The sequence below is a fragment of the Phyllobates terribilis genome, unplaced genomic scaffold (genome assembly GCF_046119375.1).
Source record: "Phyllobates terribilis strain yellow unplaced genomic scaffold, ASM4611937v1 Scaffold_7__3_contigs__length_470593459, whole genome shotgun sequence".
Classification (NCBI taxonomy): Eukaryota; Metazoa; Chordata; class Amphibia; order Anura; family Dendrobatidae; genus Phyllobates; species Phyllobates terribilis.
Window position 1 is genome coordinate 415,139,798 of NW_027362767.1, and position 17,946 is coordinate 415,157,743.

The following is a 17,946-nucleotide window of genomic DNA, read 5'->3' on the forward strand; positions in this document are numbered from 1 at the left end:
GGGCCCCTAGAGTCAGTTCTCCCTGTGGGCCCCAGACACCCCAGTCCGACCCTGATCTACTGTATATAGAGGTGTTATCAGTCATTGTACAGGAGGAGGTGTGCTGTGACATCACCTATTGTGAATGGTGGATCCTGTGTTATCTACTGTATATAGAGGAGTTATCAGTCATTGTACAGGAGGAGGTGTGCTGTGACATCACCTATTGTGAATGGTGGATCCTGTGTTATCTACTGTATATAGAGGAGTTATCAGTCATTGTAATCCTGTCTATGATTATAGTATGAGTCTATTATTTGGCCTAGTGGTCAAAGTGAACATTTTGTGATGACACATTCCCTTTAAGGGAAAAAATTACCAAAAGTTTAAACAATAGGAAGAATTTAGTCTTTAGTCCTGGGTGACTAGTTATAATAAAGCGTCGGCTTTTTGTGCCTTTTATACATTTCATGATCTAGAACCTTCACCGGCTTTCCATAATCCAGCAGTACGGCTGCACGGTGCCTGGCGCGTACAACACCGGGGCATTAATAACTAGGTCAGCCCGCAATATATGGCATTAATTGCATTCATAATCCCAGCCCGTTATTAGCTTTTGGACACGGAGCTGCCCGGATCTGGTTGGATTTTCTTAAAAAGAGGGATAATTGGAGATGAGAACGAAAGACAATGAACTGCGATTCCTGCTCTCACCATTAGAGGGCAGTCAAAGGGTATGACGGAGGAGAGATGCAGGATTTTCTCCGGTTCTGTAAGGTTAGATGGCAGCATGGAGAAATGTTCTGATAGGACCCTCTGCTTACAGATCGGAAGGGCTGAAGAAAGAAAAAACATTATTTCTGCATTTTATTTCTTCATACTGATCAGAAAGTCTGTAAAATACTGCTATAATGACGGAGAATTTGTGCTGTTTCAGGCTGGGGGTATATATGATGCCGTCCTGAATTTTCAGAAACAGAAACCCTGCCCAAAAGTGACCACTAATGGGGACAGTCACACTTATTTCACCATAGGTGATTTCCAGCTTGGAAATAATGTAACCACTGCAGCCAATCAGTGAGCACTGATAAGCTGCAGCGGTAATGTGATGTCCTCAGCCAGTTGAGGACATCCCCGGATGGTGGGTACCATACAGGCTGTGACTGATTACCAAAGTCCACCCGTGGAAACAGACATATCTCGGCGGTGAATCTTCCATCGGCTGCACCGTCCGGAGTCGGCTCTAGAATGAGAGAAACAAGGCAGCAGCGTCAGCAGGCGACATACATAGAAGGGATACCCCAGCCTATTCTATGGCAGAGAGTCAGCCTTAGATGAATGGTGGACAAAACTGACAATTTTGTGCCTATAGGGTATCCTGATGTTTGGAAAATGAAGGATTAGGCATGTTGAATTTCAACATGCCCAATCCTTTTATTCCGGGAGCAGATAATCTGTCAGTAGTGGTGCTTATTGAAAACACATGCACACTAAATGAAGCTGAGAAGGCATATATGTGGGAGAATCTGGGAGAATAGACATCGTGCAGACGAGCATGGAAGGCCAGCGTTCTGTCTATAGGCTGTGTCTGGTATCAGTGCCATATTAGCTGCTCAGTGCCACCGTCCTGAGTCAGGCTGAGCCGCAATACCGGACACTGCCTGTGGACGAGAGAGGCACAAAAGCCACCATTTATTCTTATGTCAGAGTAATATTATGAGTAATACGAGTAAGACGCGATTCTGGGAAGATGGGGACATTACTCAACGTCTGGAGGAAGTCAGAGAAATGCTGGTCTTGCTTCGCACTGGTAACGATACATCGAGGCTGCAGATCGGCAATCACTGAGGACGAGAAGGGAAGACGAGAGATATTAGATAGATAATAGATAGATAGATAATAGATAGATAGATAGATAGATAATAGATAGATAGATAGATAGATGATAGATAGATAGATGATAGATAGATAATAGATAGATAGATAGATAATATATAGATAGATAGATAGATAGATAGATGATAGATAGATAATAGATAGATAGATAGATAGATAGATAGATAATAGATAGATAGATGATAGATAGATGATTGATAGATAGATAGATGATAGATAATAGATAGACGATAGATAGATAGATGATAGATAGATGATAGATAGATGATAGATAGATAGATAGATAATAGATAGATAGATGATAGATAGATGATAGATAGATAGATAATAGATAGATAGATAGATAGATGATAGATGATAGATAGATGATAGATAGATGATAGATGATAGATAGATGATAGATAGACGATAGATAGATGATAGATGCAGTTATATGAAAAAGTTTGGGCACCCCTATTAATCTTAAGCTTAATGTTTTTTAAGAATTGTTGTTTTTGCAACAGCTATTTCAGTTTGATATATGTAATAACTGTTGGACACAGTAATGTTTCTGCCTTGAAATGAGGTTTATTGTACTAACAGAAAATGTGCAATCTGCATTCAAACAAAATTTGACAGGTGCATAAGTATGGGCACCGTTATCATTTTCTTGTTTTAAATACTCCTACCTACTTTTTACTGACTTACTAAAGCACTTTTTTGGTTTTGTAACCTCATTGAGCTTTGAACTTCATAGCCAGGTGTATGCAATCATGAGAAAAGCTACTTAAAGTGGCCACTTGCAAGTTGTTCTCCTGTTTGAATCTCCTCTGCAGAGTGGCATCATGGGCTCCTCAAAACAACTGTCAAATTATCTGAAAACAAAGATTATTCAACATAGTTGTTCAGGGGAAGGATACAAAAAGCTGTCTCAGAGATTTAACCTGTCAGTTTCCACTGTGAGGAACATAGTAAGGAAATGGAAGAACACAGGGACAGTTCTTGTTAAGGCCAGAAGTGGCAGGCCAAGAAAAACATCAGAAAGGCAGAGAAGAAGAATGTCAAGGACAATCCTCAGACCACCTCCAGAGAGCTGCAGCATCAACTTGCTGCAGATGGTGTCACTGTGCATCAGTCAACTATACAACGCACTTTGCACAAGGAGAAGCTGTATGGGAGAGTGATGCGAAAGAAGCCGTTTCTGCAAGCACGCCACAAACAGAGTCGGCTGAGGTATGCAAAAGCACATTTGGAGAAGCCAATTTCTTTTTGGAAGAAGGTCCTGTGGACTGATGAAACCAAGATTGAGTTGTTTGGTCATACAAAAAGGCGTTATGCATGGCGGCAAAAAAACACAGCATTCCAAGAAAAACACTTGCTACCCACAGTAAAATTTGGTGGAGGTTCCATCATGCTTTGGGGCTGTGTGGCCAATGCCGGCACCGGGAATCTTGTTAAAGTTGAGGGACGCATGGATTCCACTCAGTATCAGCAGATTCTTGACAATAATGTTCAAGAATCAGTGACAAAGTTGAAGTTACGCAGGGGATGGATCTTTCAGCAAGATAATGATCCAAAACACCGCTCCAAATCTACTCAGGCATTCATGCAGAGGAACAATTACAATGTTCTGGAATGGCCATCCCAGTCCCCAGACCTGAATATCATTGAACATCTGTGGGATCATTTGAAGAGGGCTGTCCATGCTCGGCGACCATCAAACTTAACTGAACTGGAATTGTTTTGTAAAGAGGAATGGTCAAAAATACCTTCATCCAGGATCCAGGAACTCATTAAAAGCTACAGGAAGCGACTAGAGGCTGTTATTTTTGCAAAAGGAGGATCTACTAAATATTAATGTCACTTTTCTGGTGAGGTGCCCATACTTATGCACCTGTCAAATTTTGTTTGAATGCAGATTGCACATTTTCTGTTAGTACAATAAACCTCATTTCAAGGCAGAAACATTACTGTGTCCAACAGTTATTACATATATCAAACTGAAATAGCTGTTGCAAAAACAACAATTCTTAAAAAACATTAAGCTTAAGATTAATAGGGGTGCCCAAACTTTTTCATATAACTGTAGATGATAGATAGATAATAGATAGATAGATGATAGATAGATGATAGATAATCTAGCACCAGCATACATTTTGGTGCCTCCCAGGTAAAGAACAAACCTATTATATAGAATAATAAGAATGGAGGCAGCACAAAAAGTGAATAACCTTGTGCTTTTAATAGTCCATTATGGCAGTGACGTTTCGATTCTTGGTGAAAAGGTAATGGTTGCGCCTCACAATAAGGCGATTCATGTTGGGGTCACATTACACCTCTTCTGGGTTTACGGCCATTCTTTGATGTTACTGAACCCTCCGTCCATTGTAGCAGGCAGGATACCGCTCATTTTAATGCAGTCAGTTCCTTCTTGATTCGCTCTTACATTCTCTTGGACACAAGAATGAAGCTCAGTAGTGTGAAGAGTCTCCTAACAATGCACTCTCTGTGATGAAGTGCTGCTATTAGATGACTTGTCACTACTAGTGTAAATGTCCACTTTTTAGTTCCATTTGACAATAGGTTGAATATTTTGTGCAAAATAGTTTTTGATATATTTTTTATCGCGGTTAAGAATCCATTTTGTCTGATATCAGAGCTCCAAATCTTCTCAAATTATCAAATTAAACTTTACAATTCTGGCCACTAGGGGGAGCCAACTGCATACTCTTTATACATTGAACTCAATATTGAACCTGTATGCGGTAAGCTCCCAGCTCCCCCTAGTGGCCAAGATTGAGACACATGAGACTTTGTTTTTTCACCATTTTTCTACTATCATGTTAATTTTTTTTCGTTATATTATTAGATTAACATGTAGAAGAAAAAAGCAAATAAATGTTTTTCAAAGTTTTTTAAATGGCTTTTTTAATACCACAAAGTGTAATTTATGTTTAAATGCACCTATCAATTGTAGGACATTTTATATAGGGGACGTATAGTTTTGGGGTGCAAGTAGAATCTGAGATTTTGACAAGTGGGGCCATTTCGTAATGTCTCACATGTGAGGTGGATCCTCGAGCCCCCCGGTACGGACGTGTAGATGTAATACTGACTGAAGACCTGAGAACTTCTGACACTGAAGAGATTGGACGACCACTGGAGGGGCAGAGCAGAAATAGTATAGGAGGGTCACTGGAGCGATGAAGCAGAGCTCATAGAGTGGTAGGTCTGATGACTCTAAGAAGTGATAAAGCAGAGTCCAGCTGAGTTGAGGACATCAGAAGGCAGACTGTGGTAATATTGCAGAGCTGGGTATGTCTGAAAGCATACAGGGTCAAAATAGCAGAGCCCAGCAATGTAGCAGATCGGGGATCATCAGGAGGCATGCTGGGGTTGTGAGTGTAACAAGAAGCGAACTGAGGCTGAATAGCAGAGCTGAGTATGTCTGGCGACTCACTGTGGCTGCGTAGCAGAGTTGAATGTATCCGGTGGCAGTAGCACTAACGACGGATGCCAACTACTGTACCTGAATTCTCAGGTGGTTTCTTTTCGCCTGAGCTGGGCTATATGACCTGGGTGAGCATTATCACATTAGTGCACCCAACCTGGAGCTCAGAAAAGCAGTGAGAGAGACAGCGTCTGCAGATAGATGACAGAGCGCTCATGATGTTTCCAGGATATGCGACTAAATCAATCTTTGCTTTTTTTTTCTTTTAATATAATTTTTTCTTTAGTTTTTTTATTATTTTGCACATTGTGCCCCTCTAAAATCATAAAGGACCCTTAAGAGTCAGTTAAAAAAATAATTCTTACATACACAGATATGAGGTAAAGGAAAAAGAGTAAATGCCACCAACCTCTGCTAAGCAGGCGAAGCTGTTCTGTCTCCGCAGTGTCCGGCATGAAGTGAACGGAGCAGTCGCCAGAGTTATAAAACGCAGCGGCGAGCTGGCCGGACTTCCATATTACACTCAGGTATATCTGCAGTACACATCACAGTCAGGTCAGCATACAGGAGGGGCCATATAGTGTCCAATATTAGGGTCACTCACAATGGACGCCGTTCTAATAAGGAATTTTTTCAAGCATTTATTAAAACATTTTTGCTACTATTTTTCACTTTTTTAAAAGACAACAAAAACTTCCAATTATCGGGGAGGAGAGACGTAACTTCAGCACAACCGGGCCTAAAGTTGCTGTCAGGGTGGCTTTAGTCATAGTTTATGAAAATCCTTTAGTTTCACAGAGTAAAACCAAACAAGGAAACTACAGTGAATCACCGCTGACAGCCGAGGTGAAGAACATGAATTGTCTGCTGACAATGGCGCCTGTCAGGGGCGGATGTATAGGGAAGAAGGGAACAATCAGTTATTGAAGCTGATGTATTAGAAGCAGGAAAAGATGGGCGAGCGTCAGACAACTTGGTCACATCATCTGTAAAACAGCAGATCTTATGGTTCATCCCTGGTATACCGTGGATCTTGTGGGATGTCCCGAATATACGGCAGGTCTTGTGAGGGTATTCCTAGTATACAGCGGGTCTTGTGGGGTGTTCCCGGTATACGGCAGGCCTTGTGGGGTGTTCCCGGTATACGGCAGGTCTTGTGGGGTGTCCCCAGTATACCGCAGGTCTTGTGAGGGTATTCGTAGTATACAGCACATCTTGTGGGGTGTCCCCAGTATACAGCAGGTCTTGTGAGGGTATTCCTAGTATACAGCAGGTCTTGTGGGGTGTTCCCGGTATATGGCAGGTCTTGTGGGGTGTTCCCGGTATATGGCAGGTCTTGTGGGGTGTTCCCAGTATACAGCACGTCTTGTGGGGTGTTCCCAGTATACAGCAGGTCTTGTGGGGTGTTCCGGGTATATGGCAGGTCTTGTAGGGTGTTCCCGGTATATGGCAGGTCTAGTGGGGTGTTCCCAGTATACGGCAGGTCTTGTGAGGGTATTCCTAGTATACAGCGGGTCTTGTGGGGTGTTCCCGGTATATGGCAGGTCTTGTGGCGTGTTCCCGGTATATGGCAGGTCTTGTGGAGTGTTCCCAGTATACGGCAGGTCTTGTGGGGTGTTCCCAGTATACGGCAGGTCTTGTGGGGTGTTCCCAGTATACGGCAGGTCTTGTGAGGGTATTCCTAGTATACAGCGGGTCTTGTGGGGTGTTCCCGGTATATGGCAGGTCTTGTGGCGTGTTCCCGGTATATGGCAGGTCTTGTGGAGTGTTCCCAGTATACGGCAGGTCTTGTGGGGTGTTCCCAGTATACGGCAGGTCTTGTGGGGTGTTCCCAGTATACGGCAGGTCTTGTGAGGGTATTCCTAGTATACAGAAGGTCTTGTGGGGTGTTCCCGGTATACGGCAGGTCTTGTGGGGTGTTCCCAGTACACGGCAGGTCTTGTGAGGGTATTCCTAGTGTACAGCGGGTCTTGTGCGGTGTTCCGGGTATATGGCAGGTCTTGTGGGGTGTTCCCGGTATATGGCAGGTCTTGTGGGGTGTTCCCAGTATACAGCACGTCTTGTGGGGTGTTCCCAGTATACAGCAGGTCTTGTGGGGTGTTCCGGGTATATGGCAGGTCTTGTAGGGTGTTCCCGGTATATGGCAGGTCTAGTGGGGTGTTCCCAGTATACGGCAGGTCTTGTGAGGGTATTCCTAGTATACAGCGGGTCTTGTGGGGTGTTCCCGGTATATGGCAGGTCTTGTGGCGTGTTCCCGGTATATGGCAGGTCTTGTGGAGTGTTCCCAGTATACGGCAGGTCTTGTGGGGTGTTCCCAGTATACGGCAGGTCTTGTGGGGTGTTCCCAGTATACGGCAGGTCTTGTGAGGGTATTCCTAGTATACAGCGGGTCTTGTGGGGTGTTCCCGGTATATGGCAGGTCTTGTGGCGTGTTCCCGGTATATGGCAGGTCTTGTGGAGTGTTCCCAGTATACGGCAGGTCTTGTGGGGTGTTCCCAGTATACGGCAGGTCTTGTGGGGTGTTCCCAGTATACGGCAGGTCTTGTGAGGGTATTCCTAGTATACAGAAGGTCTTGTGGGGTGTTCCCGGTATACGGCAGGTCTTGTGGGGTGTTCCCAGTACACGGCAGGTCTTGTGAGGGTATTCCTAGTATACAGAAGGTCTTGTGGGGTGTTCCCGGTATATGGCAGGTCTTGTGGGGTGTTCCCGGTATACGGCAGGTCTTGTGGGGTGTTCCCAGTATACAGCAGGTCTTGTGGGTGTACCTCATATACAGCAGGTCTCGTGGGTTGTCCTTGGTATACGGCAGGTGTTGTGGGGTGTTCCTGGTATACAGCATATCTTGTGGGGTGTTCCCGGTATACGGCAGGTCTTGTGGGGTGTTCCTGGTATACAGCAGATCTTGTGGGGTGTTCCCGGTATACGGCAGGTCTTGTGGGGTGTTACTGGTATATCGCAGGTCTTGTGGTGTGTTCCCAGTATACGGCAGGTCTTGTGGGGTGTTACTGGTATATGGCAGGTCTTGTGGGGTGTTACTGGTATACGGCAGGTCTTGTGGGGTGTCCCCAATATACGGCAGGTCTTGTGGGGTGTTCCTGGTATACAGCAGATCTTGTGGGGTGTTCCCGGTATACGGCAGGTTTTGTGGGGTGTTACTGATATATGGCAGGTCTTATGGGGTGTTACTGTTATATGGCAGGTCTTGTGTGGTGTCCCCAATATACGGCAGGTCTTGTGGGGTGTTACTAGTATATGGCAGGTCTTGTGGGGTGTCCCCAGTATACAGCAGGTCTTGTGGAGTGTTACTGGTATACGGCAGATCTTGTGGGGTGTCCCCAGTATACGGCAGGTCTTGTGGAGTGTTACTTGTATACGGCAGGTCTTGTGGGGTGTTACTGGTATATGGCAGGTCTTGTGTGGTGTCCCCAATATACGGCAGGTCTTGTGGGGTGTTACTGGTATACGGCAGGTCTTGTGGGGTGTCCCCAGTATACAGCAGGTCTTGTGGAGTGTTACTGGTATACGGCAGATCTTGTGGGGTGTCCCCAGTATACGGCAGGTCTTGTGGAGTGTTACTTGTATACGGCAGGTCTTGTGGGGTGTTACTGCTATATGGCAGGTCTTGTGTGGTGTCCCCAATATACGGCAGGTCTTGTGGGGTGTTACTGGTATACGGCAGATCTTGTGGGGTGTCCCCAGTATACGGCAGGTCTTGTGGAGTGTTACTTGTATACGGCAGGTCTTGTGGGGTGTTACTGGTATATGGCAGGTCTTGTGTGGTGTCCCCAATATACGGCAGGTCTTGTGGGGTGTTACTGGTATACGGCAGGTCTTGTGGGGTGTCCCCAGTATACAGCAGGTCTTGTGGAGTGTTACTGGTATACGGCAGATCTTGTGGGGTGTCCCCAGTATACGGCAGGTCTTGTGGAGTGTTACTTGTATACGGCAGGTCTTGTGGGGTGTCCCCAGTATATGGCAAGTCTTGTGGGATGTTCTCAGTATACGGCAGGTCTTGTGGGGTTTTCCCCCATATACGGCAGGTCTTGTGGGTTGTGCGGTGTCCCCAGTATACAGCAGGTCTTGTGTGGTGTTCCTGGTATACAGCAGATCTTATGAGGTGTTCCTGGTATACAGCAGGTCTTGTGGGGTGTCCCCAGTATGCAGCAGGTCTTGTGGGGTGTTTTTGGTGTATGACGGATCTTGTGGGGTGTTTCTGGTATACAGCAGATCTTATGAGAGTGTCCCCAGTATAAAGCAGATCTTGTGGGGTGTTTCTGGTATACAGCAGGTCTTGTGGGTTGTTTCCAGGACATGGCATGTCTTTTGAAATGTTCTCAGTATGTAGTAGCTAGCACCTACCATTAGTGAGCCAAGGAAGGATAACGAGTGAACTGGTCACAGGGTCATGGGTGCCCAAAACCCACTAGAGCTCGTAGGGAGTGAAGGCTAGCCCGTCTATTCTGATCCCACACTCATATTCCCTTCTTTCTCTCCCCTCTGTGGTATTATACTAAATGAATATAAGGAGGAAATAGGATGTCCATATGACTTCAGGATCAGACTACTCAGGATTTGTTTGTTGTCTGTTACCATGGAGATACATAACTCTGCCTAGCAGATGTAGACACAAAACGGTAATAGAATATTTGATGAAGGCTGTTTGTAATGTTGCTTCTTTTTCATTGCAGATGTGCTGGAACAAAGGTGTCCTCTGTCATCAATATCATATCTACTTTTCTGGAATCACTTAAAGGGGTTGTCCCATAAGCAACCAGGATAGATGACCCATGTTCACTGTGGTCTGGCAGCTGAGAACCCCATAGTTCTTAATAATGCAGGACTCTGGGAAAAAGGGAGCCGGAGGGGTGGGGTGACACAAAGTACCTGTGACAATGGAGTGGTAGTGTGCATGTGGTCATCATTCATATAGACAGTGAATGGAGCTGTGGTCTCCCATGCTCAACACCGCCATAGAAACATTGTGTGGATTGTCAAATGCAATATCTACTTTCTAAAGAGCTTAAAATAATACAGTTCTTGGACAGGACACATACATGTGCATCTCACTAAATTAGAATATCATCAAAAAGTTAATTTATTTCAGTTCTTCAATACAAAAAGTGAAGCTCATATATTATATAGAGTCATTACAAACAGAGTGATCTATTTCACGTGTTTATTTCTGTTAATGTTGATGATTATGGCTTACAGCCAATGATAACACAAAGGTCATTATCTCAGTAAATTAGAATACTTTATAACAACAGCTTGAAAAATGTTTCTAAAATCCGAAATGTTGTCCTACTGAAATGTATGTTCAGTAAATGCACTCAATACTTGGTCGGCTCCTTTTGCATCAATTACTGCATCAATGCGGCAATGTGGCATGGAGGTGATCAGCCTGTGGCCCTGCTGAGGTGTTATGGAAGCCCAGGTTGCTTTGATAGAAGCCTTCAGCTCGTCTGCATTGTTGGGTCTGGGGTCTCTCATCTTCCTCTTGACAATACCCCATAGATTCTCTATAATAGATTCTCTATGGGGTTAAGGTCAGGCGAGTTTGCTGCCAATCAAGCACAGTGATACTGTTGTGTGTAAACCAGGTATTGGTACTTTTGGCAGTGTGAACAGGGGCCAAGTCCTGCTGGAGAATGACATTTCCATCTGCAAAAAGCTTGTCAGCAGAGGGAAGCATGAAGTGCTCTAAAATGTCCTGGTAGATGGCTGCACTGACTTTGGTCTTGATAAAACACAGTGGACCTACACCAGCAGATGACATGGCTCCCCAAACCATCACTGATTGTGGAAACTTCACACGAGACCTCAAGCAGCTTGGATTGTGGCCTCTCCACTCTTCCTCCAGACTCTGGGACCTTGTGGAGTGTGTCAATGACTGCCTTCTGGACATCTGTCAAGTCAGCAGCCTTCCCTATGATTGTGGAGCCTACTGAAACAGACTAAGGGACCTTTTTAAACGCTTAGGAAGCCTTTGCAGGTGTTTTTTGCTAATTATTCTAATTTACTGAGATAATGACTTTTGTGCTTTCATTGGCTGTAAGCCATAATCATCAACATTAACAGAAATAAACACTTGAAATAGATCACTCTGTATGTAATGACTCTATATAATATATGAGTTTCACTTTTTGCATTGAAGAACTGAAATATATTAACATTTTGATGATATTCTAATTTAGTGAGATGCACCTGTATATAACAAGCAGTATCCAGGGGACAGGGTTTTTTTCCAAAACAGAAAAGTCCCTTTAACTTTAAGTTCCTCCTATGATATATAAATAAGACCTCTGCTGGAGGTTCCTCTTCTTCTTGAGAATCGGCAATTACAATGTCCGTCATTGTCTGCGAGTGATTCATTGGAGAATATTCGCGGGCTGAAAAATAAAAGTATATTATCTATAAATTATATATAAATGATCTTATATTAATAAATTAGGCAAATATTGTTGAAAGTTGAATATTAAGGTCCCGATACACATCAGATGAAAGTTGGCCCAACCTGATCTGATCTGTGTGGGGGATGGCCGCCTCCTGACTCTCCCGTACTGCATCTGTTAGAATTTCAATGCCTGATCCTTTTCTTTTTACAGGGGAGATAAGCCGCTCCCAGAGGGGGCCGAGCTGAGCGCTCATGTGTATGGGAGACTCAGGAGAGATAGCTGTCTGCCAATAGAACGTTTCGCCGAGAGCTACCTCAGGTGTATGGCCAGCTTTGCTCTCATCCCCTTTGCTGGTACTCTACCTTTTTTTTTTTCTTGTGCGAACCCTTAAAGGGGATGTTCCAACTTATTATGTCATCATGTATCCACAGGAGAGGTGATAACGTGCAGATCGCTGGGGGTCACACTGCTGGGACCCTCCACTGATCCCTTGCGCCCAGTTTAAATGAAGCCATTACTTGTCGTAGATAATCGCCCCATGTGCCCTGTTCTCGGTAGCAGTGGGACCACCAGAGATCAGTATGTAGTCCTTTGGATAGGTGATAACTTGCTAAATTGAGACAATCCCTTTAAGGAATCTGGAAAAGTGGAGTTTCGCTCCAAATATTTCTTGCACAATCCACTGAGCGGTCATCAGATTTTTCATAAAATCCTATTAGGATACTAAATATCTCATTTTCCTGTCTACATTTCTTACTATTAGTGTTTTACAGCGCTCATTTTGGGTTGCACAGTGCCCCCCCGGGCTGCCCCACCCGGAATTAGGCAATCATTAAATGGGTGTGTTGTGCGCCATGTCTGAGTGATAATCCAGCGCTGGGCCCCAGCCAAAAATAGCGGCACCAATCTAGAGAATAAGCAATGAGGGAGTAATAATGCAAAAATTCCCTTTTATCTAAAGTATTAAGAGGAGCTATGTAGTCAATCAGACATGAAGGCCCTACTTTAGGGCCTGTTTTGGTTATGTCTGATATGTCTGATTGACCACATTGCTCCTTTTAGTACTTTAGATAAAAGTGAATTTTTAGCATTATTGCCATCCCCAAGTGAGGAAAGAAATCTTTCTTGAATTTGTGTAATAATTTTCTTAGTAGAAGCAATACTGCAGAGGTCATAAAGGGCTGTCCGATCTGGATCACCCTCATCAGTTGATCGTCGTAGATCAAGCTTCTGTAGGGAGCTGCACATTTCTCCTGCAGCGACCACTACTGGAGAAATGTAGTATGACATGGTGTCCATTCACATGAATAAGTCATACTGGGTATTAGTTGCAACCAGACCCGGCATCAGCAACCAGCACACCCAGGCAAGTTCCGGGGCCCTGAGCAGGCTAGGGGGCCCACTCGCCGTGAGCAGAGAAGTCCGGTGCCAGCGCCCGTGACTTCCACCCTCCCACCCCCTCCTCAGCTTACTCAGGGCCCCGGCACAATACTTACCTCTCCCCATTTCCCGCAGCTCTGGCCTCTGGCATCTCCTGACTGTGACATCTCAGGTCAGAGGGCGCCATGACATCTGTCCAGCGCGCCTCAGCTGAGCAGTCACATCACAGAGAGCGGGAAGACGGCAGCAGCAGAGGTGAGGTGAGTATTTGATTTTTTTTATGTATGGAAGCATGGAGCAATATATGGGGGGGCATACAGCATATGGGGGCCTGCAGCATTATATGGGAGGCCATACAGCATATGGGGGCCATACAGCAAATGGGAGCCATACAGCCTGCAGCATTATATGGGGGCCCATATAGCATATGGGGTCCATACAGCATATGCGGACCATACAGCATATGGGGACCATACAGCATGGAACACTATATAGGGGCCATACAGCCTGCAGCATCATATGGGGGCCCATACAGCATATGGGGGCCATACAGCATATGGGGGCCTGCAGCATTATATGGGGGGCCATACAGCATATGGGGGCCATACAGCATGGAGCAATATATGGGAGCCATACAGCCTGCAGCATTATATGGGGGCCCATACAGCATATGGGATCCATACGATCTTCAGAAGTGCTCCGCTCCCCTTCCTCCTGACTACCTGTTTGCCAGGGGGGCGGTGCGTTCCCGATGATTGACAGTTTGGCCATAACTATGTCCTCTCCTATCCCATTCAGGATAGGCTACATAAGGCAGTGTTGGAGGAGCAGAGGGCGCCAAGATTGGCAAGATTCAGCTTTATAGAAGTGATTACAAGCTGGAAAAAGCTTGTAAGAGCTGCACTCCTTGCCTAGGAAACCGGCCACCGCTGATAGACAGGAGAGGGGGCCGGTAACACAGGCAACGAGCAGTAAAGTATAAAAAAAATCCTTCTGTAATTGAGAACAAAGGGGATTTTTAATAAAAGTTAAATGGCAAAGTTGATTGTTATTACAAGCACTTTGCAATTTTTGATCAAAACATTTTTTTATTGAAGGTTTTACTTATTAATAAGACAACATAAAAGCAAAGAAAAAAAATATTTAAAGGGATAAAAAGATATAGGCAAAATAAAGCAACTAGGTTTTCCGGGTCGGGCAGCAGTTTGGGAGGTGATAGTGTACCTGCAGACACCATATAAATCCACATACAGAGAGCGCCCCTTTGTGGTGGAAGCAGGCAGACAGAATTCCATTACTTCTGTGGAGGTATCAGCAAATATGGCGGCCGTTCTTAAATTTGCTATCATGAGAAATAAGGTTACTAGTGGTAAAAGGGTGCGGTTAGGTAGGGAACGAGGTCTTGTGTAACATGGTCGGTTCTGTCATGTAGTTAACAAAGTTAATTATAAAAAAAACACAGACGAGGAGAGGAATGGAGGCAGCGTCTCTCCCTGTCACACACCTTGACTGTGTCCTGACAAACCAACTAAAGATGGCACCGGTCATGTGTCATGTGACCCGGCAGCGCTAGTTCGGTCATGACACCCGGTTGCTAAGTGAATGCCAGTGGGTCACATGACATGAGAGGGAAGTCACATGACTGACGCCATGTTTACTTCCATTCAGGTTGCCATGGACGCGCTATACCGATATACCATGTGGAGAGTGGGGTGCACCGCGCTGGAGCGTGTGTGAGGAGTCGTACATGGGCTCCTTCACATATAATTTCTGTCGTTTTCTTTTCTATCGATTGTTAAAAAAATAAATAAATGAATAAAATGACGACCTTTTTTGTTTATATTCTTGTTTTTGGTGGATTTTTTTTATTTTGCTATTTTTTCTAATATTTTTTTAAATGCCACAAAAAAATACATTTATTTTGAAAACCCTGTCAGTGCTACATCATTAAAATTGCCCGGCGAGCACCCAGCTTGGTACAGGCGGGCGCAGGGACATCACTGCAGCCGGCACAATTTGTGATGCCATCGCACTTGCCAATGCCGAGGCCGGCAGAATGATTTGATCTCTTTGTCATGGAAATGGGGCTAGTTGTATAGTTATTTTTTAAGGGACACTAAGCCTGTGTGGAAGGCAATATGTGGCATCATTAACATTTATGGGGCACAGAGGGGGCAATAATATCAAGTATGGGCACTCAGGGGGCATCATTACTGTGTGTTAGACACTAAGGGGCATCATTACTGTGTGTTAGACACTAAGGGGGCATCATTACTGTCTGTTAGACACTAAGGGGGCATCATTACTATGTATTAGACACTAAGGGGGCATCATTACTGTGTGTTAGACACTAAGGGGCATCATTACTGTGCGTTAGACACTAAGGGGCATCATTACTGTGTGTTAGACACTAAGGGGCATCATTACTGTGTGTTAGACACTAAGGGGGCATCATTACTGTGTGTTAGACACTAAGGGGCATCATTACTGTGTGTTAGACACTAAGGGGGCATCATTACTATGTATTACACACTAAGGGGGCATCATTACTGTGTGTTAGATACTAAGGGGGCATCATTACTGTGTGTTAGATACTAAGGGGGCATCATTACTGTGTGTTAGACACTAAGGGGGCATCATTACTGTGCGTTAGATACTAAGGGGGCATCATTACTGTGTGTTAGATACTAAGGGGGCATCATTACTGTGTGTTAGATACTAAGGGGGCATCATTACTGTGTGTTAGACACTAAGGGGGCATCATTACTGTGCGTTAGATACTAAGGGGGCATCATTACTGTGCGTTAGATACTAAGGGGGCATCATTACTGTGTGTTAGATACTAAGGGGGCATCATTACTGTGTGTTAGATACTAAGGGTGCATCATTACTATGTATTAGACACTAAGGGGGCATCATTACTGTGTGTTAGACACTAAGGGGCATCATTACTATGTATTAGACACTAAGGGGGCATCATTACTGTGTGTTAGATACTAAGGGGGCATCATTACTGTGTGTTAGACACTAAGGGGGCATCATTACTGTGTGTTAGATACTAAGGGGGCATCATTACTGTGTGTTAGATACTAAGGGGGCATCATTACTGTGTGTTAGATACTAAGGGGGCATCATTACTGTCTGTTAGACACTAAGGGGCATCATTACTATGTATTAGACACTAAGGGGGCATCATTACTGTGTGTTAGATACTAAGGGGGCATCATTACTGTGTGTTAGATACTAAGGGGGCATCATTACTGTGTGTTAGATACTAAGGGGGCATCATTACTGTCTGTTAGACACTAAGGAGGCATCATTACTGTGCGTTAGACACTAAGGGGGCATCATTACTGTGCGTTAGACACTAAGGGGGCATCATTACTGTGCGTTAGACACTAAGGGGGCATCATTACTGTGTGTTAAACACTAAGGGGGCATCATTACTATGTATTAGACACTAAGGGAGCATCATTACTGTGTGTTAGACACTAAGGGGGCATCATTACTATGTATTAGACACTAAGGGGCATCATTACTGTGTGTTAGACACTAAGGGGCATCATTACTGTGTGTTAGACACTAAGGGGCATCATTACTGTGTGTTAGACACTAAGGGGGCATCATTACTGTGTGTTAGACACTAAGGGGGCATCATTACTGTGTGTTAGACACTAAGGGGGCATCATTACTGTGTGTTAAACACTAAGGGGGCATCATTACTATGTATTAGACACTAAGGGGCATCATTACTGTGTGTTAGACACTAAGGGGGCATCATTACTGTGTGTTAGATACTAAGGGGGCATCATTACTGTGTGTTAGATACTAAGGGGGCATCATTACTGTCTGTTAGACACTAAGGGGGCATCATTACTGTGTGTTAAACACTAAGGGGGCATAATTACTATGTATTAGACACTAAGGGGGCATCATTACTGTCTGTTAGACACTAAGGGGGCATCATTACTATGTATTAGACACTAAGGGGGCATCATTACTGTGTGTTAGACACTAAGGGGCATCATTACTATGTAATAGACACTAAGGGGGCATCATTACTGTGTGTTAGATACTAAGGGGGCATCATTACTGTCTTTTAGACACTAAGGGGGCATCATTACTATGTATTAGACACTAAGGGGGCATCATTATTGTGTGTTAGATACTAAGGGGGCATCATTACTGTCTGTTAGACACTAAGGGGGCATCATTACTGTGCGTTAGACACTAAGGGGGCATCATTACTATGTATTAGACACTAAGGGGGCATCATTACTGTGTGTTAGATACTGAGGGGGCATCATTACTATGTATTAGACACTAAGGGGGCATCATTACTGTGTGTTAGACACTGAGGGGGCATCATTACTATGTATTAGATACTAAGGGGGCATCATTACTGTGTGTTAGATACTAAGGGGGCATCATTACTGTCTGTTAGACACTAAGGGGGCATCATTACTGTGCGTTAGACACTAAGGGGGCATCATTACTGTGTGTTAGACACTAAGGGGCATCACTACTGTGTGTTAGACACTAAGGGGCATCATTACTGTGTGTTAGACACTAAGGGGCATCATTACTGTGTGTTAGACACTAAGGGGGCATCATTACTATGTATTAGACACTAAGGGGGCATCATTACTGTGTGTTAGATACTAAGGGGGCATCATTACTGTGTGTTAGATACTAAGGGGGCATCATTACTGTGTGTTAGACACTAAGGGGGCATCATTACTGTGCGTTAGATACTAAGGGGGCATCATTACTGTGTGTTAGATACTAAGGGGGCATCATTACTGTGTGTTAGATACTAAGGGGGCATCATTACTGTGTGTTAGACACTAAGGGGCATCATTACT

General features: G+C 44.4%; 1 protein-coding gene across 1 annotated transcript in view; it reads right to left on the reverse strand.

The window, feature by feature from the left end:
- The window catches only part of MSH5 (mutS homolog 5), a 74,260-nt gene extending 62,582 nt beyond the window's left edge, over nucleotides 1-11,678 (reverse strand). The window contains exons 1-5 of the mRNA XM_073638005.1: nucleotides 11,607-11,678; nucleotides 5,715-5,838; nucleotides 1,743-1,823; nucleotides 1,151-1,222; nucleotides 694-815 (exon numbers count right to left, since the gene is read on the reverse strand). Of these exons, the coding sequence (XP_073494106.1) occupies nucleotides 694-815; nucleotides 1,151-1,222; nucleotides 1,743-1,823; nucleotides 5,715-5,838; nucleotides 11,607-11,678 (471 nt within the window). The remainder of the gene's footprint in view (nucleotides 1-693; nucleotides 816-1,150; nucleotides 1,223-1,742; nucleotides 1,824-5,714; nucleotides 5,839-11,606) is intronic.
- Between the last annotated feature and the right edge of the window lie 6,268 nt (nucleotides 11,679-17,946).